This window comes from Monomorium pharaonis, chromosome 5 (assembly GCF_013373865.1).
Source record: "Monomorium pharaonis isolate MP-MQ-018 chromosome 5, ASM1337386v2, whole genome shotgun sequence".
Classification (NCBI taxonomy): Eukaryota; Metazoa; Arthropoda; class Insecta; order Hymenoptera; family Formicidae; genus Monomorium; species Monomorium pharaonis.
Genome location: NC_050471.1, coordinates 10,919,660 through 10,946,302, shown reverse-complemented (window position 1 = coordinate 10,946,302; position 26,643 = coordinate 10,919,660). Strand labels below are relative to the sequence as shown.

Sequence of the window (26,643 nt, the reverse complement as noted above, 5' to 3'; positions counted from 1 at the left end):
AAGTAGGACGTTAGCTCGTAAGTTGTGTAATAACTTTTGCCAGTAAATAAAACGTGTAAACATGTGTGTATCATTTTCCCGATTGTGTTCATAGTATCACAGATATCTAAAGAATTAAGATATCAAAGGTACAAAGGTTGCATTTATTTTTGTACGCAGCATTTTAAACATCATTTTATCTTTGTTGTTTATCATATGTTAAACAAATACAACTGACATTTACGTTAGCCTTATGAATATTAAAGTGTTTTTTTTTTTAAGTCTTCTTTAAGTATTTTTTTATATCTGTTTTTATTGGTGACTCGAAGTGGTCTCCGTCAGCGTGAATAAGCTGTTTCTCAGTTTATTTAACACAGTCCTTGAATCGACAACTTTTCGGAAAGCTACCGATAATCATTTATGAAGTGTAATAGACGGTGTTTTTTTTTCCTTCCATTTGTTTCATTCTTTCTTTATATCGTTATTCTCAACAAGTGTACAAATAGTCACAAGTAAAAACGAGGTTATAAATTTGACATATCAAATGCGAATGCTATAAATTGCTTTAAAGAAACTTGTCAATATGGATACAAATTCATTTATTCTGAGTACTTTAGAAAATGGAATTCTAAAAGTAGTGCTTAATAAACCTGCCAAAAAGAATGCACTTTCGCCTCAGGTAAATACTTAAAGGATACTTGATACATTTAAATATTTAAAATACAAAAAGATATATAGGCAATACAGATAATTGATTTTATATGATTCTCGTAGATGTATAAAAAATTAACGACACTTTTAAATGAATCTGCTAAAAACAATAATGTATTGATATTTGCATTAACCGCAAATGGAGATTTCTTTAGCAGTGGTAATGATATAATTGCCTCAATGGAGTCTACTCTAACTTCTGCCGAAAAAACAATTAAGTAAGCACTGTAAGAATAAACTATTAAAAATTTATATTTTTGTATAAATATAGAAATCAAATCGATAAATGTTTTACAGAGAATTAATTGATACTATAATCTTATATCCAAAGCTTTTAATAGCTGTTGTAAATGGACCAGCAATAGGAATAGCAACTACAATATTAGGAATTTTTGACATAGTTTATGCCTCAGATAAGGTGTTCATTCAATGATAATTATTCAATATGAATATGTTTTAGATATTATAATTACACTTGCAAATATTATGCAAATTGCAGGCATATTTTCACACGCCGTTTAGCTCTTTGGGTCTTGTTGCTGAAGGATGTTCTTCGTATACGTTCCCAAGATTATTAGGACATTCCAAAGTATATCGCATTATTTAAAAAAGTGCAAATTATCATTAAATTTTGCATCTGGAATTTTGAGATATTAAAGTTTTATAATTCTAGAGAATTCAAATTTTGATATTTTATTGTAAAAATGTATTTAGGCTGGAGATATGTTATATTTGGGATACAAGATGAACGCTCAAGAAGCCAAGCAACATGGTTTGGTTAGCAATGTGTACAATCACGATTCTCTTGAAGAAGTATGGAATTATTTGAACAAGATAGCTACCCTTTCTTCACAGGTATTATTTTTTTACTTAATGTCTTTTTCGCATTATGTAGGTATCTTTTAATATATCTATACTATTAAAATTGTAATAAAATTGATTAATTTTAGTCAATATTAGCAACTAAACGATTGATGAGTAGGTGGAATAAAGAGACTTTATTAAAGGTTAATGAGGAAGAAATGAAAGAGTTAAGAAAATTATTCGAGTCTCCTGAGCTACACAAAAGGATGATGGTTTTTTTGTCACGAAAAAATAAGCTTTAAATTTATTGAAATGATTTACATCTTTTAATAAACTACAAATACTGAATTTTATGTCTCAAAATGTATTCACAATGTACTATTTGTATAAAATACATAATATTATAACAAAAATAAAATATATAAATTTATAATTTGTACATAATTTATATCATTTTTTGTCATTTAATTAAATTTTTTGTATTGTAGAATTTTTAAATATAAATGTTATATTATCACTTTCTATTAACATATCCTGTAAAACAAATATATGTGTAAAATAAACCAAATGATAAATTTTTAATCTTAATTTTTAATTTTATTCTTATGTAACCCCCGTGTTAACCTTAATATTAAACAGCTTATTACCTGCATGATGTCAGATGGAATTGGCTGTTTATAATGTTGCCAATCTCGAAGCTGATTTATAGTTAAATTTTGTTGAGATGGTTTGTCATTCAATGTAAACTGACAATCTCGCATCTGTTCTCTCTCTTTTACTTCTTCAGAAGGTATATGTTCATTCTGACCAGAACAAGGGCAATTCATTAAATCATGTGTTAATGAGATTGTATCGCTTGCCAGCGTAAATAAGTCCTATAAATGAAAAATATTTCAATATAGTTATCAAAATCTTTCTAATAAATTATAATAAAAGTACTTTTAGTTCCGCAGTTGACAACTTTAGAGATCCAAGGTGATTTAGATCCACCACAGACTCACTCAGATTAGCTTTGCTAATTTGTCTTTGATATATCTTCTCTTCTATTGTACCTGTAGTCAGTAATCTACAAATTTGTTCACACAAAGTTATATACTTTCATTAAATAATAATTACATTATGATATTAATGACTGAAGAGGACTAAGTATAGTCGAAACGTTTCTTTAACACAGTGTTATTAGTCGTGTTTATAATTATATAATGTTTATCTAATTAATTATAATGTATTAAGAAAATTTGTCTTGGCTCGATACATTGACTTGTTTATCATATTATTTTTGCTTAGCATTAACGAGCCCTTTATAATTGTTTGTATTGTTGATATTAATGATATTAAACTTGTGAATAATATTAAACTACCTATAAATATAAACGTTCCTCTTTTGCCCATCTCGCCAGATCCTTGCCATTGCTTGCATATCAGATGCAGGATTCCAATCAGAATCAAATAATACAAGTCTAGATGCTCCAGATAAATTCAAACCAACACCACCTGCCTTAGCACTTAGCAAAAGAACTTCTGTAAAGATTATTTTTCCATAATACATCAGTTTATATTTACAGTGTATTAATAAGTATAAGAGATGAGTGTCACTTGATTTTTGCAGAACTTACTACTATCATCAGTTTGCATATTAAATTGTTCAGTAATCTTCGATCGTGTAGAGGTTGAAGTAGTACCATCTAATCTTAAGAATTTTAATTTTTCCATGTCGCATATAGTCTCAAGAAGATCAAGTGTCTGTGTGTAATAAGAGACTAATACCAACTTCTCATCAGTCTTTTTTAGATTTCTCATTAGGGTCTGTAGAATTGTGACTTTTCCACAATACTCAGTAAAGTTTTCATCTCGTTTTATTTGCGACATGTATGACGCCTTTGATAAAGCGTCATGTAGCATATTTTCTTTATCACTTATAAAAAGATTTATATGATTGCAAATTTTTTTAAGAGCAGTAATAATAGATAAATGTATATTACTTTTGTCTTCCAGATATATTTTGTTAAACCAAACATCAGTGACAAAGGAATATAAATCTTTTTGTTTCTTAGATAAAGCACAAAATAGCACCATTTCATTTTTGTGCGGCAGATATTTATTTATTGTACTTTGAGTACGTCTCAGAATAAAAGATTTGGTAAGTTCATTTAATTCTGTGGATCTTTCATTTCCTAGACTGAGGATATCATCATCAGCAAAAGGACATTGAGATGCGACAATAGGGTCTTCATAATAATTTTTGTATTCAATAGCAGTGCCAAGAATGCCTGGATTAATAAAATCGATCAATGCATAAAATTCTTTTAAATCATTTTGTATAGGTGTACCTGTTAAAATAATTCGTTTTTTACAATCCATCTCGTATAACAGCTACAAAATACAGAAAATAATACATAAATGTTCATGTATATTTATATTAATAATAATGTTATTAATTTGAATAATATAAATCAAATAAATCTTTACCTTTGCTACTTTTACATTACTATTCTTCAATCTGTGACCTTCATCACACACAATCAAATCAAAAACGATTTCATTAATCTCCATATGACACTTAACAAACATTTCATAGCTAATAATCATTACTGAATTCTTTGGATGTTTAATAAAATCTTTGGGTTTATTTTTTGTATCTACAACATACGGAGATATTCTGTGGCTGCCCAACCATTTCACGAATTCCTTTTCCCAATTGTTGCACAAACTACTAGGTGTTATTATCAACACGCGTTTCACAATCGGCTTGCCATATGGACCTTTTTTCAACATTGTCCAGATTAATGAGATACATTGTAAAGTTTTGCCAAGGCCCATTTCATCAGCTAAAATTGCACCAAAATAATTTGGTACTTTCAGTCCCATTAAACATTCATAAAGAAATACAATTCCATAACGTTGATGTTCTCTAAGCTTTGCCACTAGACAGAGATCAACTGAGATTTCCTGTTCTTCTTGGTCCATCCATTCAGTAGAACTCAAATATGGCATCACTAAAGGTTCACTGTTCAACATCAATCCTATAAATATTTAAATTTAAATCAATGATTAAAGTGTAAAATTAATCCATTTGTTCATTAATCTGTTATAAATTTATAGAACCTTTTGATGAAAATAAGGGTGTAAATGTATGCGACGATTTAAATCTTTTTCGTGATAGTTCTACTGTCTTTTCTAGACTTTTCTCTGGTGCAAGTAACTGTTGTGATACCTGATCTATAATCTAAAATTAAGAATCAAAAGTTAGTTTTTTTATATGCTTAAAAATGAATAAAAATCAATCAGTTCATGTTTTTACCTCAACTTGTTTATTTGCTACAATTAATGTAGAACCTTCTATTATTTTACTTGGATTAATGGAACTTTTTCCGATGACATTACTGTCCAAATCCTATTACATCAAAAATATTATAAGCTTTAATTTAAAAGATTTGCAGTGTTAATGCAGCAATTACCTTAAGAATCACATTTTTTCCAGTCACTTCCAATAAACCGTCATTTTCCCACGTTTTATGTTTCTTGGAAGTTACCTTACCGTACATCACATTATAAACGCTGTTAAAAAAATATCAATATTTATTTATTCACAGCAAATAAAATCGATATTGATTCAAGGTTCATCTTTAAAACACTTGCATTTTTGCTGTCGCTTGGGGTGAATCAATGGCCAACTTTTTCTCGCATATCGGAGAATTAGCTTCCTGCTTCGTAAATGAATCATTCACTTGGATTTTATCAGGCTCGACTGTATTTTCTTGAACCAAATCCTCCTCAAATAAGTTTAAAATTTGCGAGTTACTTCGAAAAGGCTTTTTCACTAAATCGCTTGGTACCTCCTCTTCCCGACACACGGATACCTCTTTCTTACATTTCTCATTGTTCGTCCGTGATTGAATGAAAGGGGATACAAATCCCTTGACAGGTCTATTTCGATACATTTTATTCTGATAAATAAATCGAGATCAATAACACGATTCAACGACAACAAACCAAATACATCCAGAGATTTCAAAGCGCGAAACTGAATAATGAAAAGTTGAACCAGGTTGAACCGAATCAAAATTACCAACTGCAAAACTTGATAAATTCCTAGATGTTGGCAATCTATCGATATTTCATGAAGCGCAGAAATTGAAACTTGAATTTTCACAACTCAGTAAAGTACCTAAATGTAATTATAAATGCGAGGAGCATTAGAGAAATTCTAAAAGGTACGAATTCGAGAAAATTTATTGAATTTTAACCAAGATTTATTTTTCAAATTTAAATCATTAAAAAATTTTAGTTCTCAAAAATAGCAAATTATGGTCAACATAAGAGATGATGCAAATCAAAACTTCAAACATTTGAAAACTTTTATTTAAAACTCTTTATTTGACTTAAAAATAAGGAGAAATAACAGCGAAATATTAAGAACAATAGCTTCTTAATATAAAAACATATTTTTGATCCAGTATAAATGGTACAATGATCTTTTACTATGTACTACATGGAATATCGCTGTTTGTCATCCATACAAGTAAAAAGTGCTCAGATAGCCATTATCTGCAAAATTGCCGATTATCATTCTTACGTTTGCCTACTTGACGAAAAGTCTTGGTACGGTTCACTTGCTTTATAAGATTTGGATTGTTTATGTTCTTGAAGTGTCCATAACCGCCTCCACCGAGTCTCTTTCGTGGCCGTGAAGCCTTGCTGATCCCTATTTCTGTAACGTACAATAAAAATTAAATAATAATGTAATGTTTGATTATTCGATCTGTATTGGTGTTGTTTCCAAAATTCTATATAGGTATAGTTTAAATTTTAAGTTTTAATAAATTAATACCATTTTTAAAAATAATCAAAATAGAAAACAAACACCAAATCGGTTTTTTAATATAAATACAAAATAAAATAATAAATATAAAAAAACTATAAATATTAATTTTGTATCAATAAGTTCTTAACAGTTTCTAATGAGTAAGTAAGAAGTCGATAAATTTATTAAAAAAATGTATTTAAAAAAACTTACTCAAATCTACCGCTGGCGGTACAACAAATCCAAAGGATTTAGCAACTTTCGCTAAATCTAAAGTTTCTATATCAAAAACTTGTTTCAAGTGATGAGAATCATACGCTCTGACATAATTCTTGAACGCTTCTTTCGCCGATTGGTGTAAGAAGTAATTTTTTGAAATCAACTTCTCAAGCTAAAAGAAGAGGTAATAATATCTTATATTATTTCTAAAATATGCAAGAAGAAAAAATATATATATACCTGCAATTGTATATCAGCGATTTTATTCCAAGAGAATTCATATTCGTTCACGGGTACACGAGCTATCTTGAGATAACGAAGAAAGCCAAGTTCCTCTGGTCGCAATATTAATAAAGCATGACCACTACTGCCTTCACCGCGAGCTGTTCGGCCTACGCGATGAATATATTCCTAAAAAAGTAATACATTACAAATCCGCGTTTTAATCAAAGTTGTTGAGAATATCTTAGTAGTAATCGGCAAGGCGAAATAATGCGCTAGTTTTTTCACCTTGGGATCGTCCGGTGGATCAAACTGAACGATCCAATCAACATCTGGTATATCTAAACCTCTCGCGGCTACGTCGGTACAAAGTAAAATTCCTGAGGAAGCGTTGCAAAATTGATAAAAGGTTGTAGTTCTTTTTGTCTGCTTTTGTTTACCCTGTTAATATAAGTGCACAGAAGAATCAGAAGAAACTTACTATAATAAATAAAAGTATTAAAAGAGTTATCTCTGATAACTTACATGAATACTCATTACTGGTAAATCGATATAGTTCAAGAGTTCATGGTGATATTTAACAGACATGCAGGAACTGAAGAAAACCATTATCTTCTTTTGCTTATTTTTCTTTAGGAAGGTGAACAGAAGTAGAAATCTTTTCTCACTTGGACATGTTACATAGCCTTGTTGCAAGCCTTCTACAGTTGCCATTTCCTTATCATCGTCGACCCCTACGTATATAGGTTCTTTTTTTAAAGCTAACGTCGTTATCGTCGCTACCTTCTGTGTCTGTGTCGCGCTGAAAAGCATGGTCTGCCGCCGTTCTACAATATAATAATTTACATAATAATGAGAAAAAGCAATTTGATTTCAATAATTACGGTAAAATCTATATTACTAACTAGGAAGAATGTTGATAATTTGCTTCAACTCTTCTTCATAACCGATGTCCAAAATACGATCGGCTTCGTCAATAATCAGACACTGCAGATTCTTGTATAAGAAGTCAGGTGTGTTTTGTAAATGATCTAATAATCGTCCTGGTGTTGCCACAATAATATTAATACCCTTTCCAAGCTTTTGCGCTTCCATTTGCCTACTGGCACCACCCATCAGCAGACCATACGTATGATAATGATATTTCATCAATTCTTTCAAGACTCCAAAAGTTTGCATAGCTAATTCTCTTGTAGGGGACATAATAATACATCCGGTACCTACAAATGTTTATTATATTTTATCTATATTAATTTTAATCAGATCAATATTTTTCAGTACTACTTGATTATATAGCCATTGAATTTACATACCATTACGTGGCATAAACTTCAACTTGTAAATCAATTCAATAGCAGGAATCAGAAACGCCAATGTCTTGCCAGATCCAGTTTTGGCAGCGCCAACCAAATCTCTCCCTTCCAAAAGAGGAGGAATAGCTTTTGCTTGTATTTCTGTCATATTTGTAAAACCCATATCCTTTATCGCCTTTAATGTATTCTCACATACTTTCTCATTTAATACTGAAAAGCCTGTATCATTTGTTACTTCAAAACCTACAGCTGTACCTGGTACTAAACAAAATATATATTAATATATAATATTATAAACTTAGCTTATGAATATTGAATAATTAAAATTATATTAGAAATACATACAATTCTCAGTAGTCGAGGATATCTCTGTTATCTCTAACTTGTCATTTTCTTCAGATGCTAACTTTCTCTTTTCTGAAAGATATATTGTCCATTAAGAATTACATAATAAAATAAGAATAAGACAATAATTAATATAATAAATAACATTAAAGTCATAGTAAAACGAATCATACAAAAATTATAAAACAAACTTTTATATGATAAAAAAGAGCTAAGCTAAAAAATAGATTAAAATAAGTTATTACTTTTTAAAGGAATGTCTTGTGCATGTTCCTGACTTGTTTCAGTTGTCTCCTTCAAGTCAACTGCATCTATATAACACAAATATATATCATTATTTAAATTAAATAACAGAAAGATAAGACAGTAAAAACTATTAGCTTTGATAATAGAAAAATTTACAATTTTTCTATTATCCCTATAACAAAATGGCATAAATTTTAAACATAATTATTAGCGCATTTTTATGTTTTCACGACCTAACCTCATAGTTTGCATATTCTTACCTTTCTGCTGCTCTTCTCGACGTTTTAATACAGTTAATTTCGTTTTTTCCCGTTTTTTAATTTTTCGCATCAACACTTTCTCAGGCACGGACATATTCTCGAATTATGGAGCGATGTCGCAGCTATATTAAAAATTGCGAAAAGGTTAATATCCTCGTGGTAAATGCACAAGTAGAGCGTAGTCTGGCGTAGTCTACAATGGTGAGATTGGTACCTACAATGACCTATAATACATGGAGTAAGCGTGGAATAAGGTACAGTTTGTGGCTTGAATGACTTGAAGTCAGTTGAAATTAGTTACACAATACGCATGCGCAATTCAATACAATCGCGGCAACTTCAAAGTTAAAAACAAGTCCAAATCTCCAAATTGCAGTCGCTGGATGGCGCTTTTCACTATTGGTCTGTTCTTTCTATCTGCACTGTTGCACTGGTGCAATAAGTTAGAATAAGTTAGAATGAGAAAAAATATACTTGTCTTACTTTAACTTATTGCACCGGTGCAACAGTGCAACTAGAAAGAACAGACCATATGTCAAAAAGGATGGCGCATGCATTTCACGTTGAACTCCGTTAAGGTTAAATCTGACGTAAGGTCATCAGGTACAAATTTCAATTTTAAATTATCCGCAAAGCATTGCATAAAATCTACGCGCGCTATGTAAAATTTCCAAGTTGTTTCGAGGCATCCCGAAACATCCATTGCTCAAGGCAAGGAGGCTGCATCGTCATCTGAAGCGGCGCGAAAAGAGGTTAGATCTATCCGCGGTACGCACAGTGTAAACATGTCGGACAAAGAAACGAACGACGATATCCAGATAATCTCCGAGAGACTTCAGAGTGTCGCGTCCATCGAGCCGACGTATAACAATGCGCAACTGCAGCAGCAGCAGCAGCAGCAGCAGCAGCAGCAGCAGCAACAACCACAGCAACAGGGAAAGAGTCCGCGGAAGAACGGTACCGTGCGTCAACCTGCAGACAGTAAAAAGGCAGGTGCCACCTCCACCACAAGCAGCAGTAGCAGCATCACCACGACTGCCGCGGATGATTACGTCTTCGTGAGGAACGTGCCGGAATTGAATCTACCCGAGAAGATTCTACTCGTTATCGACACAGTGAGAGAGCAGCAATGCACGCCGTTCAAACTAGGTACGGGCGCGACATACTTGCCACTGTTCATGATAAAACGCGTGGTGGAGAACTTTGTCGGCGCCAAGTCCAGCATACAGCCCGGGGTGCACGAGTACGCGCTGATGACCCTGGACTCGCGCGGTGCCTCCTGGCTCTGCGACTACACCAGCAACACAAAGACCATTCTCAATCATCTGGAGGGTATCACGGAAGACGTATCGGACGAGGAGCAAAGGACCTACGACTTAGGGTCGCTGTTCGAAACGATACACGCGCGGATAGCGACGCCGGCGAGGACCCAACCGACGTTCACTTCGCGCGTAATTCTGATATATGGACGGTCCAACTCCATTCCGAAGTTTCACACCGGGAAGAAATACCTAACGAATCTGACAGAGAATCCGTACTTCTTCCTGGACGTGTTGTTCGCCCACGAGCCGCCCAGCGACGATAACATGTGCGAGGCGGTGTACGCCGAAATCGCGGCTCTGGACACCACAAGTTTCTCTTATATCTTCGAGGTAGGCAGGAACGCCGCTAAGATACATGACAATATGGCGAAACTCCTGGCGCATCCGCTACAGCGCCCGCCACAGAAGGACACTTCATACACTCTTTACTCGATGACAGCCAATCAGGAAGTACATACCAATGTATAGTACCGTGTAAATTTACTAGTAGGTAACTTATTTTCATGGAAAAGTTCACGCATTTTCCGTCGAATTAGATCTACTTTATCAATGCGATACAATTCGAAGGCAGTGTCGTATTTACTCGAACCAGTAACATCTTTGAAACGATTTTATTTGTGTTTATTAGAGAAAATATAACAAGAAAGACAGTTGTATATTATACATTATCGTTGTCTGTCATCAAATAAAACATTTCTATATAGATTTATAAAATGATCTGTTTTGCGTAAGCAAATCAAACATTAACAAATCTGCTCTAGAAATCATTTTATAATGGTTAAGAAATTGATACATGAAATTCGATACTTTTAAAGCTATCCAACTTTTCTCTCTTTTATAATAATGTTATTTCCATAAACTCTTACATTTTTTACACTCATCACATTTTTTAAATACATTTCACTGTTTCATAATATACATTACATTATATTATATCATTGATTAATCAGATTTCAAAGCTTCGTAATGCTTTGTTATTAAATGGGCAGAAAGTTTGATTTGTCGCGTGTAAGAGCGTCCGCAAATCTTACAGCAGAACGGTTTTATCCCAAGATGTACTTGTTGATGCCTGCCAAGATTGGACGACGTCTTAAACTTTCGTCCACACGTATTACACGTATAAGGTTGCTCGCCTGTGTGCTTCCTTCTGTGCTTGTTGAAATCCCCCGTGTGATTGAACTCCTTTTGACAGAACTCGCATATTAACTGTTTCTTCCGTATATTTCTAGTATCTTCGCGGACTTGTGAACTGTGAGTACTAGCTTTATTTTCTATATCAATAGAATTAACTTTTTCTTCAATTTTAATATCAGTTTCCGTAATTTTCTCTGTTTTAATATTATTGTCGACTTGTGACTTTTCCGTATTTATCTCCAAATTGTTCGTATTCTGAAAGCCCGTTAAAGTCCCGATGTGATTTTTCTTGATGATTGTTTTCTCGAAAGGTGAATGTATATCGGGAAAATTCCTTTTGAGAAAATCTTCGAGTTCAGTTATACAAGGAGAACAAACTGTGTTCAAAACCTAAATATACAAATAGAGAATATTAAAAATCTATACATACTCTCTCTCTTATATATAAGATTTAATGAAATAAGATAAATTCGCATGTTCACCGATTTTTCTAAATGTATTTTAAAGTTGAAAAATATCTTTTCCTTTAGCATAAGATATTTTTTATGTTTTCTAGACATAATATTACAATGTGATATAATTTACAAATTATTTTTAAAATCTATTACAATAATAAATATATATAAATACAATAAATGTTACAAAAATTATAATAGAGTTCAATAAATTACTCTATTACACAATTTGATCTATATAACATTTATTTATATCCTAAAAGAAAGTAAATGGATAATAACTTGTTGAAAATTCTTTCAGTACTCTTATACTATAATTGTTAGACTATAATTCTTATAACTCTTTTTATATTTATTACTTTATTTGGCGACATTTAAATTCTCAAGTAATAGAATTTCATCTTACAGGTAAATCTCATTACAAATAACATTAGTTATTTAGTAGGCATATTTTTGAATTATTGTTTATTTAGATGTGAAAAAAACATTTCAAACTCTAAAAGATACAAATCGATATATTATATCTTGTGGATTAATCAAATTGACACTTGCTTACAGTTTATCGTATAGTGTTATATGTGCTTACCCCAAGTTTCAAATTCATTTTTTGTAGAAATTTATGAGTCATCTCGTCGCTTCCAAATACGGATATGGTATGTTTTTTGTAGCAGAAATGACAGCGTCCTCGAGCATTGCATGACATAATCTCCCGAATATTATTACTATTATTAAAGTACGCGTCCTTAAAAAAAAAATGAAAGTAGAAATATGATTAAACAAAAATTGAACTAATTAAAAATTGGACTAAACAGAAATATGACTAAACTAAACGGATTGACTGTCGTCAGTATACTTGGATAATGACATAGATTTCCGCGGTCAAATAGATGATGATACTGTATGATTGTGGCGTAGTGGAAGTGCAAACTGGGGAATACCCGACTGGTGTGTCCGGTAATGCAAGCATAAGCGGTTATACAGTATACAGATATATTTTGCCTGCATATATATATATTACGTATGCTAAAAGAGATATATATGTATATATCTCTTTTATAAAAATGTTTCACCGTATGTATATATATATATATATATATATATATATATATATATATACGGCGAAACATTTTTATAAAAGAGATAAAACACGTACAATATAAGAAACAATCATTATAAATATCATTAATAAACCTCGCGTAGAGATTTACATAGAAACATTGTTTGAATTATTTATAGATGTCGTACGATATATTTGATCGTACGTCAGTTACGATCAGTTCGCAAATTTGGATAATGAATTTTTAATTTCTCAAATTCGGATATGAATTTATGTATATATTTGTTATAAGTATGACTGTAAATATATTTCACGAGTATCTCTATAATATTACAAGAGATGCGTCGATCTTCTCTTAACAAAAAAATCGAAGTAATAGTCATCGAAGTATTAGTAATTTTTCAATTAAAAGATTTTTCAAAAGTTAGCTTTAAAGATATCCTGTATTCAAAAATAATAATACACGTTTTCCTTGGAAATACACACACACACATAACCAAAGTAAAGAAACACAATTATACAATTGATAATCGCTTACGAATTACTTATGTTATCTTATGTTAGATTAAACGCTATGTACAATATGTGGTCGAATGTCGTGTTACAATAATCATATTATAATGTATCGAGATAGTCGCCATGATTACATATTTCAATAACAGATATTCTTTGGTCTATTAGAAATTTGGTCAAGTTTTCCTCAAAGAAAATGTCCAGCGATATCTTAATATTTGATATTTTAGTAAATAGAGTTTCCATTTTTATTTAAGAAAAATCTATTTAAAATTTATAATTTTATTATTTATTTCTTTCCTCTGAAATTCAATTCGCAAATTCTTTTCTGAGTTACGAATATATTATGTTATTATTATTATCTCATCTGACATTTTCGCCGAGGATATATCAATTCTGTTACGCGATAGTAAATCGATTCGTCATTGAAATTAAAAAGATTTAACTTAGAATTTAACTAGAACACTGTATTGGATAGCATAGTTAGCAATCTGGCAATTATAGAATAATTGCAATTTATTTGTATCACAGTAATGTAAGTCATTTGTTAACATAACGCCCGCTTGCTCGTCGGAGATAAATACACAATATGATCACGCAAAGCACACTTAAAAAATTTATATGATAAATTCTAGTCTAAAGTTCGCGATTTTGCGTGATTGTGCTTATCTATCCGCCAATGATAAAATAAAAACACGGACGAATGTTTCTTATAAATATTAATATTTTGTAATATTTAGTTATGACTAAACGTCTATTATTTACTGGCACATATTTTAATTTGTTTATGATCACGTTTTTATATATATATCGTACAATGATTGTCACATATTTATTCGGAAAAAAAACGAAAAAGAAGAAAATGCCAGCAATTTCGTGATCTATATCGAAATAAATTTGCTGCAAAGTTCTTCTACAACGTGACTTCAGCACTTTAAGGCTAGTTACATAGAAGTTTAAAATATTTGCATGCGAATCACAGAGATTAAAAGACAACCATTAAAAAGCAGCAGTGTTACACTCGAACTAGATGCCGCGGATGTCTGGAAGGATTTCAAAAGCTGCTCGAAATACGCCATATATAACGAAAAGTTCTTTATCATATCTGTGAGAAACTTGTTCTTTGATGGCTTCTCTTCAGGTACCGTTGTACTGGTCTCCAACTTTCCCTTATTCTCATCGCTCGTCGGTTTCCAGTCACCGCATTTAGGAAACTCATTGGGCACAGGTGGCATGTCCTTGTCTTCGCCTACCTTGAAGATCAACGACATTCCTATCTCCGCGTGAAACTCGATATGGCAATGGAACAGCCAAAATCCTGAAGAATATTGAAAACTATTGATCAGCTCAATTATAATACACATTTAGTGTTTTTTTTTTTGCTATTTATATGAATGCTATTATAAAATCTTACCTGGATTATTGGCGTAAAATCGCAAAACGGTATAACCACCGTCGGGCACAGTCACCGTGTCCTTCAGAGGTGCACGTTTCAGTTTTCTGCGTATTAAACCTAGCCTATCTAATTTTCTTACTTCAGCGGCGGTAGTGTTAGCTCCTATCCTCTCCATAGCCACTACGCGGAACTGATAGCCGTGAAGGTGAAACGGATGATTTGCATCGTACGGGACACCTGTTAAGGATCATTATTTACCATGAAATTCAGACGGAATTTAAACAATTAGAAATTAGAATAGGAAAAAAAGTATTTATCGCGTACCTTCATCGATCAGAACCAGTTCTACTACGCTATTAAGCTTTACTTGAAGCACATGAGTGCAAGCGCAATAATCTTTCTCGCATCCCTCAACTGTACTGGAGTTGCAAAACTGATTCGGTTTAATAAGGTGTCTTTCGGACAGAAGTGGAAACGATGGTAGCTTCATTGATATGTGATTTAATTGCGGTGTGAATACTTGTTGTTTCACTAAAAATTCACGATCAAAATATTTTATGAAACAATAATTTATGAAACGATGTGTATATTGTATAATTAAATTGGATAACTGGAAACATTTAGTAAGTGAAATATTTCACAATAACTAAATGTGAATTTTGAACTTATTAAAAGATGTAAATTAATTTAATAAACAACGGAAATTACAATTTTATTAATTTATATATATATATATTTTTTTTGTAACAATTTTTTTAATATATGAATAAATTTACCTTGATGAAACCCATACAAGTTCTTGCGGTGAAAATTCGGATTATCTTTCCCGTAAAAATCATACGATATATAAAATTGATAATCAGGTTCTCTGGTGTTCGAAGTATCATCGTCGTCCATCGCGTTCAACAACGGCATACTGATACTATTATTCGATTCAGTCCCTTCATTTAGAGCGTTTACTTGCTAGGGAACCGGAAATGTTTTTTGTTTTAATTTCTTCTAAAGAAATCTGATATGAAGATGAAATAGTATCTTAGAAGCTGTATTTTGAACGATATCGTAGAGATATTACAAAATATACGTATACGTACTAATCCGTAGGAATCATTTCTTATATGATCGTACGAAACTTGTGTCGCCGGTTCCTCCTCGGGCGCACCGTCGTATCGTAATATCGCAACTTGATAGGCACTCAAAAATCTCTCGTCGCAATCCATTAATCCTCGAAACCTCATCCAGTAATTGTCCACCGGTTGGTTCATCTCGATTATAAAATCGAATCTCTCGCCGGCGTAACTTACTAGAGATTCAGCTGCAATCGTTACATAATGTTTATATAAATATAAAAAATGACACTTTTAATAAATGATTCTATGGAGAAATAGTGACACGTGAAAGTGAGATCGTACCTTGTACCGGTTCAATATCACGTCCGTCTGAACTGACTACGTATAGAGTATGATTATCGACGGAAACTTCTATAGGGCAATTCAGAAACTCTGCATTAATAAGCCTGAATCTGTATCGGAAATTCTGCAAGCAAATAAAGATTAAAAAGATAAATATAAAAAATCGTTAGGACTCGAGTGTTATGACAAATATTAACAATGAAAACGGGCAATTTGGAGTCAGCGCGGTAATTAAAGTGCAAAAAATTACATATAATTAGTTAATCAATTACAAGTTTTTCCCAAATTTTTAATGTTGTTACCGCATTCAAATATTAATTAATTATATGTGATTTTTATTCGGAATAGCACAGCGAGAGTAAATATCTTACAGACATCTGTTAATCTTTTATATATACTTTCTCTTGTGACTGAAGTTTACCGGTTTTACGACGAACGTTGTAATAGGCATATTGGCCAGCGTCTCATTTTCATCTTTTATGGCGAAAAAAAGGCCGAGGCCGTTTACAAGCAGATTTGGCGCTTTGTTATGACCGTCCGCATGATGATGCGCCAGGAACTTGGTGAGACCCAGTTCATGAACCCAATCGGCGACTATTATCGTGTATTCATCGTAGTCGTACAGATCCTCATGCCAATCTATTTTAGGAGGTACACGAACGATTAACGGGCCGAATACGCCATCACCTCTTTGAAATCCTGCAGACAGATACGCAATATATAACATGGTAAATAACAGAAATTCTTGGAAATAAGTCAATAAATCAATAAATTCGTCATTGTACTTATTAATCGCTGGCAGTAAATTATCGGGAATGATTCGCTAATGCAAACAATTTTTTTCGTAGTTAAATATCAAATATTTAAAAATGAAATTTTTTAGAAGAAGCGCACCTGTATGAGAGTGCCAGAAGTGCGTGCCAGATTCAGTGGCGATATAATTGTATCGGAAGGTCGCTCCAGGATGGATAGGGCATTGCGATACGTAAGGTACACCGTCCATGTACGGTGTGGTGATATGATGCTGGCCATGCCAATGCATCGTAGTACTCTCCGCGTGCAACAAGTTGATCATGTCGACTATTATCCTGTCGCCTTGACACACCTGTAATTAAAATTCTCTCTTAAACTGTTCTCATCATCGCAGCTTGATTTACAGTCTGGCTTGCGATGGTCGGCCGATTGATCGCAAATCGCGTTAAAACAAGATGCAGGCCGGATATCATTGTCGACGATCGTCTGTAGCTCGTAATTAAAATAAAACGATTCGCGTGTTTAAATTACGGTACATTCCCGTACGTCGCAGACAATTTTATTTTTGTATCTAATTACTATGGAGATGTAAGCGAAATCTAGAGATAAGAAACGAAGAATGAATGCATGTCCGTAAGGACAAATAAAATTATCGTTATGTGGAATATTTCCGCGAAGCGCTGGTTAAACAGTCACCACAAGATCTCAATATATATATAAAGTTGTAAGGAAAATACGCTCTTTAAATGTGAATCCCACTGTGTTGCTCTGATGATATCTTTGAATAATTATAATGAGGAAGAATCGGCGAGCTGCAATTAGGTTCTGCGAAAGATTGTAGATCGATTGATGAATCAGTTTTCTATTTTATTGATCAAAAAGTCTAGCCAAGAAAATTTTATTAATTAACAATTAAATAAGTCTCGCGATAAAGTTATATGGATTATTTCCAAATAATTTTTTTATGTTTACATAAAAAAAATGTTTAATTTAAGAAGCGCAAGCGGATTAACAGAGAAATAATTATGAAGATGAAAGAAAAGATGACGCATAAACTTCCTGCTGAATAAAAATAGTATCAGAAAAAATGAGGCAGGAACACAAGGAAAAATTTAACAGCCACGATATTTGTTTTTCAATTATTACTCACCTCGATCGGTGGGCCTGGCATTTGTCGGTTCACAACCATGAGAGATCGTTTCATGCCATCTGCTGGGACGCAATGAGGTAGAAAGCAGTCTGTGATATTGAAGGGGCAATTGTAACACGCCTTGCTCATCGTGTGATAAGACTCCAGCTTGAAAGTATAATAGCAGGTCAGAGACTTTGCACCATCCTTACATGTTCGTCGACACGCGTGACTCTTCCAGTCGACGACGTCGGCAATTTCCGGGTCGATCGGCGCCAAACCGAAATCATTGTACCCTATTCTTATCGTTTCTAAAAAATCCGATCAACAAATGCTGATTAAAAAAAAGAAGATTCTTCTCTAAATTTTTGTTTATTTTAATTTCTAAACAAATGCGGAACATTCCTCGTACAATTACAGGATAAAAACTCAAATGTCGTAAAAGTAAAAAAAGTAAAAAAGGTAAAAAAAAGAAAGAAAACGTCAATGCGACTAGGAATGAATGGAAATACAATAAAAGTGAAAACTCTAATCAATAGAAAACCTGAGTCAAAAGTAAAAGAAAAACTTCAATTCAATATTAGAAGGCTGAGGCAAAATTAATATTGATCTTGAAAAACATCACTCACCCGTTCGACTTTTATAAACGAACAATTGAAGCAGGACTAACAGCACGTTCCAGATTATCATTCTTGATCTGCAACAAGAGTAGCCTAATTGAGAAATACATCAAGCATATACGTGTTGAATAACGTGTTAAATTCAATTACATATAACATTTTGAAAAATTCTTTAAATTACGGAGATAACTCAGAAGAAGATAATCGAACGAATTTTAAAAGATACTGTGTGTCTGTGCCTTATGTATCATAATACATGAGTGTGAAGTGTTCAATGTTTCAGCAGTTTAGTCTAAAATTTGTCTAAGGTATTGTATAATTATTACAAAAAATATGTAAATCAATTCGAGTCTTGAGAGATAATTAACTTCTAATTAACTATTCTTTAAAAATAAAAATTAATTGGAAAATGTAATATTTAAATTTAATTTTTTCCGTACACCGTAGAACTATTTTATATATATATCACAAATCAATTAAGCGATATTAATTAGCTTTCTAAATTTCTCTTATGTGACAGAAATAGTGTTCTTAATATATATATTTTTTTTTGTTTGTATTGATATGCTTTATTTATATTAAGCAAGCAGGAGTTATTTATTGCTTGGTTTGACAAATTAAATTATTAAAATATCTTATCTATGTTGCTCTTCCGTTTTATTTTGTATCTCTGTATAGAAATATAATCGTAGATTTCTCGTAGAAATAATTTTCAGTGAGAAATTACTGAAGATTAAGAGTTATTTTTTACTTAGGCTTCACGTTTTCTTACACCAAAGTAACGATAAATCGTCTTGAGGAATAAATTTGTCGTTGAGGAAAATTAACAAATGCGATTGGTCAATTCGAATGGACTAATCAACGATTAAGTTAATTAGAGTTTGGTGCAAGTGGCTCTTAGTCTACGAGATTTTTCTCATATAAAATGGCAAGAAATCATCATTTATCGCAGTTTCCAACTCTTGATATTATTAAAAAATTTTACTTTAATATCCTAAATTGAACTTAATATTTATAATATCCAAAAGAACATTTCTTTTTTATTTTTAATAATCACATTTTAATATAAAATTTAATGTACATATTGTTATTGCTTTCATAGAAAATTTATTTATTGCTGGAGATATAGTTTATTAATTGTCACGAATACGATAAAACCGCGTTTAATGTTTTAAATGGAAAATCGTCGATATCGGTAATGTTGAAACTTCTAACGCATCTTGCACAACATATACGTATCATAACTTTACAAATTTAACGCAACGCGCCTGCATCGTTGCAGCTGCACAAGGTACAGTTATTAATATAATTATTGTAGCATAAATAATTATTGTTAATAATTATTTTGTATGACAAAAACTATTAATTTTATTATTCCGAGCCAATTTGTCATGTCTTTAATAATGGAGCAATTTTAAATATCAAAAATATAAATTTATATCTTATCATTAATATTTTGTTAATTATTAATAATTATATTCAATTTTTCCATTCACGATATTACCTCAAAGTGTTCTTCAAATTTCCTCAGTGGAAATCGTAAAATTTTTTAGGAATTTCAAGGATACTTAAGTAAGCGGAATCCTACATTATTCTTAAAATAATAACAGCATTAATTAGGCAGTATATAAAAGAAAAAGAGATATCACTTAAGATATCATTATCAATAAAGTACCGAGAAGATTTAATAAAAAAACGGATGTAGATAATTCATAGTCCTAGATAGGAAAGAAGAATATAAATAATATATATAGGAAACATTTAGCTGTGTGTGTGTGTGTGTGTGTGTGTGTGCACATGCTCCAATATTTTTCAAATTGTACTTTTTAAATCAATGGGGTGTTCCCGACAAGCGGTTTTTGACGATACTGTGCTTCCAATTAATTCTTTTCGGGAGAAAAAAAAATGAAAGCAAATCAATTAACACGACTTACCGCATATTATACCTTTAATCACGATTGATGATTACGTTGAGACTTATGGGGGATGATGGCACTATACACGCTATAAATAATCCACACTATTGCAACCGGTGCGGGAAACGCGTCTCCGGGCATTCAACTCTCCTGGTCACGACCGAGATTCGCACTATGTTACGCGCGCGTTACATTGAACATTGGGAAGCCGCGTCTCTTCCCGTCTATTCGTGATAAAAAAAAAGTACAATGCTTTTCACGATCCGGAATGTTTTACGTGAACGCTTTACTGAAGACTGGACCGGCGTCACGACCATTCGCTTCTCTATACGACAGCAGGAGGTCCTCTCCTCTCCCGTTGAGGTCGTTCCCCACGTCATGCATACCCCACGAGAGCTATCTAACAATGAGAGGGGTCTGCCTTACCTATAGTCAGGTATACACCAGGTATAAACTCTCGATGATGACACAAGATATAGAGTATTCGCCGGTTTTTTCTCTTTTGTAATTCTTAAGCTCCCCACTTGAGCTCGTTGTCTTAAGTTTACGTCCAACGCTGATGCGTGTGCACCGCAGTTTTTCCCGAACATAAATTCGTCAATGGACTTTCCACTTCGAAAACCCAAAGGTCGAAAAAGAAATAAGATCCGTTTTTTTTTCTTTCTTCGTTTTTCGATAATTATATTATCCATTCGTTATTCGAGGCTCGTTAGTCAGCGTGCACGTGTACATCATGAATAGATACATGCGAAGCATGTGTGAAATGAATATCAGAATATCCTCGATGTCTACCTCCTTACAGAAACATAATATGTTTTTACAACGAGTACACTCCGTTATATATAATATACTTCCTTAATGGGAAATATGAAAGCTTTTGGCGAACTAAACAGAGTTGATAAAATGTGTCATTTTTATAGTATATAACTTACCGTCTAGTCAATGTTATTAACAAATTACAATTTATATTAATATAAAGCTGTTTTGTTTAAAAAATGTACTTGAGAGAATTATAATCGTATGAAAATATCGCAATAAACATAATCTGAAATTTGAATCAAGATGTGAATCATTTTTTTATCAACAACTTATAAGTCCATTAAATTAAAAGCAAGAAGAAAGGTAGAGATAATTTATCAATTAAATGACATAAGAAATTTGTTGATTAATAAAATACGAAGACACATTTTAATTGTCTTGGGGACACGCACACACATAGTTGAATTATTACACAAATATGAAGCAATTTAAGCGATGTCTACAATGAAATTTTAAGCCTTAAGACTTAATGTGTTAAGTTTGTGAAATTATTTGCGTCCATATGACTTTCCCGCTCCTAATTTAGCCGTAATCTTAATTCTTAAGCAATTTGGCGAAATGTCACTTCTTATAGCTAAAATCTTATGGCTTACGATCGAGCGCGATAATCAATCAAAAGCGAGAGTAAATACAGATACAATGTTATATTGGGTTGAATCCGTAGATGTGATAGACATAACGATGGATCCAAATATGGATTTCAGTAATATATTTCAAAAATATTAATGATAAAACTGTCTCTCTCTAGTATGAGAGAAAATCAGAGATCTCAAATAATAAAACATTTAAAAAATATAAAGATAAAAGTAGAATTATGGAAAAGTATTAGAGAAACGCTTAGCTATACAGGTTAATTATTTACTTTTTTAATTTGACTTTTTTAATTTGACAGAGTAAATTAATAGTTGAAGCTAAAATATATGTTATTAACATTAAGTGAACAAGCAGAAGAACGCTGGATTTTCCTTTGTACATTCACAAAAAAATTACAAGAAAATACAGATGAGCTCAGTGCGTTTATAACTTAAAATCTTACGGCTTAAAATCTTATTGTATTTAAGACATCGCTTTACGTAAATACAAAAGAAATGGCACAATGTTATCATCCATATGTATATTACTTTTGCGATATCGTCGGCTTAATTTGCAATTTGTTTTAAAATCTTTCAACGATAACGAATAAACTTTTGCAGGAATACTTTAAATCGAACATATTTACAAAATTTAATTGAATCCAGAGTTTTCCATATAGATACAATTTATGATGTTTATAACTAGTCGTTCTTACTTTCCGCATAGGTCAAATTTCTCTCACACTCGAAAAAAGATCATCAGATACGTGATACACATTACAGCTCCCACTTTCGGTTTGGTAATTCTATTTCGTAAATATATTAGCCAATGTTTGTGTTGGTCGACTTATCTTGTCGTGATTGACGTGACACTATTCACGGTTCGTCTATCGCTGACATCTTAATGCAAATATATAAGAACGTGGCATTGTGATGATAAAAAATGGAAAAGAAGGAGAAGAAAAGAAAGAGGAAGAGGAAGAAGAAGAGAAAAAAAGAAAAGAAGAAAGGAGAAAAAGAGAATGTCTTAAGCGTTACGCGTCTTGAAAACTTGATAACACTCACTTGTGAATACAAAACGTGTGATACGCTACATTTTCAATTTGATGAAAAATCACCGTTATCTTTGACGAAATCGGACTTAATACCCAAATCCCGTCAAATGCGATAAGTAAGTTGCCGGTTTCGCAAATTCCAGAAGGATTTAGATGTGTCGCGTCATCTTTCGGTCTAAATTCACACTCGTGTAGTATTGGTATGATTTTCGTTATTTCAATCCTCTTATTTTTATTTTTAAAGATATTATAAAATATACCTTGACGTATACTTTTTTCAATAGAATGTATTATGCATGTACTTCAAATGTATATTCAATATTATGTATGTAATGCGGAGATTTCTTGAGTAATTCGGAGAAAGATAGCTGTATTTCAAAATTTACTGCCGGCACTGGCAATCTATAGTTCACGTATAGATTTTCAGTTATTGGCAGTATATATCGGAACACAGCCATAGTGTATAAACAAGAACAAAAATTTTCGCAAAATTAATTAATTATTTTATAACGAAACAATTTACAGATTCAAGATTATTATTATTATAATGAAACAATTTACAGATTCGAGATTAACTGCAACAAAAATTGATATTTTCTTAACAGGTTCTTGTAACAGTTAACAAAATTTATTACGGATATGTCCAATTCTGTTAGTTCTGTAGTTTATCAATGTACGGATTGTTATCTTTTTTTCAAGGTGCATATAAATTATGTATCTTTTATGTATCTTTTCTGGACACGTAAAGCGTATCAGATATATTCACGCGTCTTATTGCGCACGTCGAAATGACGTGTTTTATCGATATTATCTATAATGCCTTCCATTCTTGTCAATGCAATTAATTAACCAAGAATGAGTTCCTAGGATTGACATATGCACATCACCGCACAAGCGCACATGTGTACATATATTAAGATCACGTATAAAATAAATTTTGAAACAAAATGAATTATCAATTACACATATATAGTACCACTCATTGTTTCCGCAAATCGCAAGAACGAAGCGCGTATTCGGAATCGAAAATAAACGTATGCGTGTTTGCTCCGATATATATGCAAACATATGTTTTAATTAATGAGGCAATTACGTAACATTACACCATAGTGGTATTTATGATGCGAACTAAGAAGTTTACGTAATATGAAGTGAAATACAAATATTTTTTAAGCACATGTTCGTATGATTACACTAAGGGACTCTTTTTACTTAAAGTAACTTGTTAAATTGGATCAAAACTTCTACAAAGTGAATGAACAAAAAAAAAGAATCTACTTTGTAATCTACTTCGTAATACACTCTGAGTTTTTTTTAATCATTTGAAAAATTGTCACTCTTATAAAAAAGAGATTCGTGAGATATAAATAACCAAATAATGATTTGTGTACACGAAACTGTAATTAATTGTGCTAATCTTTCATCAAAGATTGAAGATAATTTATGATATATATATTTACCGTAAATATCGACATTGATATCTTGAAAAAAGTAAAAACCAGAAGATATCTCAAAGTATTATTAAATATTTTATTTAAAACATTAAAAATTCAGTTTTACGAAAATGGGATTTGCTTTTAATTTCTCTATTGTTTACCTAATATGAATAGTTATGCACGTCTGTTTAGCAAATTCGATATATTTAATTTCTGTATGGCGAATTCTAGCTACTTAATTTGATTGTCATTTTATACGTGAAACGATATTATAACTTCCTGAGATGAGACAGCATAATAGACATTCGTATCTTAATTGTGAAACACTTCCGTCACTAGAGCGCTAGATTCTACTGATAAATACTGATATACATTTATATGCGTCATTTTCTTGAGATAAGATACGATTAAGGCTGCATTTGGAAACATCACCTGAGTACTCTCGGGTATCATTCTATCATTGTTGTTCGTTGAATGTGAGAAAAGGATAGAATGATACCCAAGAGCACGAGGGTGATGTTTCCGAACGCAGTCTTAGAGATGTTTTCGAAACAAAAGTTCCGCTGAACATTTTCACTGATTGTATTGGCCTTTTTAATAATAATAATAATAATTCTTTATTTATTTCAGCATTACAATGCCAAGAAGGGGACTTGGTTTACAATTTTTCTATCACAACACATACCTCCATCCATCCATTTAATTATCTATATCTATCTTAACTGATACGTTGCATGGCTTTATATCATATAATATATCATATAACATATCCAATCTTATTGCTCCGCTATAATCCTACATTATTTTAATCGCAAGAATTCTACGTATAATAATAAATTTTATTCTCTTCAGTATCTCATGGCCAAGAAGAGAATCCTACATAAAATACGATATAATCCTATCTAAACATTTTTCTTGCACTATCTTCCTATCATTACTTTGTTTAGGACCGGTTGTTCCAACGTCTTGATAAACTTACCTATCAGATAAATATATGTTTGTCTTTATTTATTTAAGAAAAGAAATGAAGATAGACACATGCTTACCTGGTAGGTAAGTTTACCAAGAAGTTGGAACAACTGGCCCTTAGTCTTCTTTTTTTCAACCTATAACTATACATCCTTATAACTATTTTCCCTTACTTTATTTACTAATCTTTCTATAAAAACCTTTCTTTATTTTTCTTCCTCCACTCTTTCCCTGAACATTCCTTTCACCTTCCTCTACTAAAAATTATTTCCATAAATTCTTAGTCCTAGATTCCGTACCTTAGTTGCCCTTTTTCTCTTCTTTTCCTAGCATATCTATCATAATATAACATATCCTGTGCATTTTACTTCTCTCTCCCTCTCTGCGCAGTATGGATCAAAATAAATAATGACCATTATTCCTTTACCTTGATATTTCCTCTTGTCTCTTCTCTCTCCTACAACTCTGTTCCATTCGATAGTTTCACCAAGCAGATTTTCCTTCTTCCTTATCTGTGTTGTTTCTTATTCGCTCTTTTCCTGCTTTTTTCCTAGTTATGTATTTCACAATTCTATTGCCTTTTCAAATTTCAAAATCTATTTCCCTCCTTCCTTTTCTTGCTTCTGGTCCAGAAAGCTCTTTAGTTTACTCTTCTTCTTTAATTGTTCCTCTTGTAATTCTTTCTTCCGCCTCTTTAAAATCCTTTATATTTTCCTCTTCTCTCTTGTACAACCTCTATTTTACCAGACCTTGTAATCTGTTCCTTTTTCTTTCTGTACACCTATCTTTATTGTTGCTTTCTGGATTGTTTCCTATAATTTCTTTCAGAATTCTGTTGCCTCGTTACCCAGGATCTTCATTCATTTGCGTTTGGTCTTTTTAATATAATATATTAAATTTCTATATATTTAAATTTACAACAAATGTGTCGCTTTATATATTGAAATACGAATATATGCAAATTTCGGTACCGAAAATTACATCACCAGCATTTCAAAGATTGATGGAGGCGGAAGTAAAAAGAGGAACACTTCGTATCACGAGTCAGATGATATTTTTATTTGGCACGGTTTTTATAAATATAAGGCAATTGAACGGTACGTGGACATCGGCTTACATTTCTTTGGCAAGAATCCCATAAAACAGGTTTCGAAGGGAATTCCCCGTTCTGTTGCCAGCTCGCGT

The 26,643-nt window shown here is 32.1% G+C and overlaps 6 protein-coding genes across 10 annotated transcripts; 2 read left to right on the top strand and 4 right to left on the bottom strand.

The window, feature by feature from the left end:
* Positions 1-212: 212 nt before the first annotated feature.
* Positions 213-2,078, top strand: LOC105838090 (enoyl-CoA delta isomerase 2). Its single transcript, XM_012683381.3, has 6 exons — positions 213-658; positions 754-908; positions 988-1,108; positions 1,190-1,279; positions 1,405-1,545; positions 1,641-2,078. Exons 1-6 carry the CDS (start codon positions 563-565, stop codon positions 1,794-1,796), a joined length of 759 nt encoding a protein of 252 aa, XP_012538835.1. The 5' UTR covers positions 213-562; the 3' UTR covers positions 1,797-2,078.
* Positions 1,776-5,704, bottom strand: LOC105838099 (DNA repair and recombination protein RAD54B). 2 transcript variants are annotated; one of them, XM_036287155.1, is made up of 11 exons: positions 5,134-5,704; positions 4,953-5,052; positions 4,796-4,888; positions 4,600-4,720; positions 3,964-4,517; positions 3,825-3,867; positions 3,111-3,764; positions 2,856-3,015; positions 2,434-2,560; positions 2,142-2,369; positions 1,776-2,028 (listed from the first exon to the last, which is right to left on the bottom strand). In XM_036287155.1, exons 1-11 carry the CDS (start codon positions 5,433-5,435, stop codon positions 1,963-1,965), a joined length of 2,448 nt encoding a protein of 815 aa, XP_036143048.1. In that variant the 5' UTR covers positions 5,436-5,704; the 3' UTR covers positions 1,776-1,962. The 2 variants fall into 2 exon arrangements, with proteins under 2 accessions (XP_036143048.1, XP_012538847.1); XM_012683393.2 differs by having other exon boundaries at positions 3,111-3,867.
* A 147-nt stretch (positions 5,705-5,851) lies between these two features.
* LOC105838118 (probable ATP-dependent RNA helicase pitchoune) lies at positions 5,852-9,123 on the bottom strand. Its single transcript, XM_012683424.3, has 10 exons — positions 8,904-9,123; positions 8,643-8,708; positions 8,398-8,469; positions 8,053-8,313; positions 7,645-7,959; positions 7,265-7,566; positions 7,028-7,180; positions 6,758-6,928; positions 6,512-6,689; positions 5,852-6,205 (listed from the first exon to the last, which is right to left on the bottom strand). Exons 1-10 carry the CDS (start codon positions 8,995-8,997, stop codon positions 6,039-6,041), a joined length of 1,779 nt encoding a protein of 592 aa, XP_012538878.1. The 5' UTR covers positions 8,998-9,123; the 3' UTR covers positions 5,852-6,038.
* A 238-nt stretch (positions 9,124-9,361) lies between these two features.
* Positions 9,362-10,930, top strand: LOC105838066 (BRISC and BRCA1-A complex member 1). The gene is made up of 2 exons (XM_036287158.1): positions 9,362-9,506; positions 9,579-10,930. Exons 1-2 carry the CDS (start codon positions 9,455-9,457, stop codon positions 10,691-10,693), a joined length of 1,167 nt encoding a protein of 388 aa, XP_036143051.1. The 5' UTR covers positions 9,362-9,454; the 3' UTR covers positions 10,694-10,930.
* Positions 10,931-11,080: 150 nt separating this feature from the next.
* LOC105838075 (zinc finger protein 266) lies at positions 11,081-12,796 on the bottom strand. Its single transcript, XM_036287160.1, has 3 exons — positions 12,668-12,796; positions 12,401-12,556; positions 11,081-11,749 (listed from the first exon to the last, which is right to left on the bottom strand). The coding sequence occupies exons 1-3, from the start codon at positions 12,779-12,781 to the stop codon at positions 11,168-11,170; spliced, it is 852 nt and encodes a 283-aa protein (XP_036143053.1). The 5' UTR covers positions 12,782-12,796; the 3' UTR covers positions 11,081-11,167.
* A 499-nt stretch (positions 12,797-13,295) lies between these two features.
* LOC105832550 (laccase-1) lies at positions 13,296-25,520 on the bottom strand. 4 transcript variants are annotated; one of them, XM_028192778.2, is made up of 12 exons: positions 22,715-25,520; positions 20,626-21,492; positions 18,701-18,768; positions 18,093-18,382; positions 17,084-17,294; positions 16,611-16,888; positions 16,190-16,313; positions 15,872-16,092; positions 15,557-15,743; positions 15,105-15,311; positions 14,799-15,017; positions 13,296-14,702 (listed from the first exon to the last, which is right to left on the bottom strand). In XM_028192778.2, exons 2-12 carry the CDS (start codon positions 20,628-20,630, stop codon positions 14,341-14,343), a joined length of 2,172 nt encoding a protein of 723 aa, XP_028048579.1. In that variant the 5' UTR covers positions 20,631-21,492; positions 22,715-25,520; the 3' UTR covers positions 13,296-14,340. The 4 variants fall into 4 exon arrangements, with proteins under 4 accessions (XP_028048579.1, XP_028048580.1, XP_012529095.1 ...); XM_028192779.2 differs by having other exon boundaries at positions 20,626-21,402; XM_012673641.3 differs by having other exon boundaries at positions 20,626-25,520.
* Positions 25,521-26,643: the final 1,123 nt, after the last annotated feature.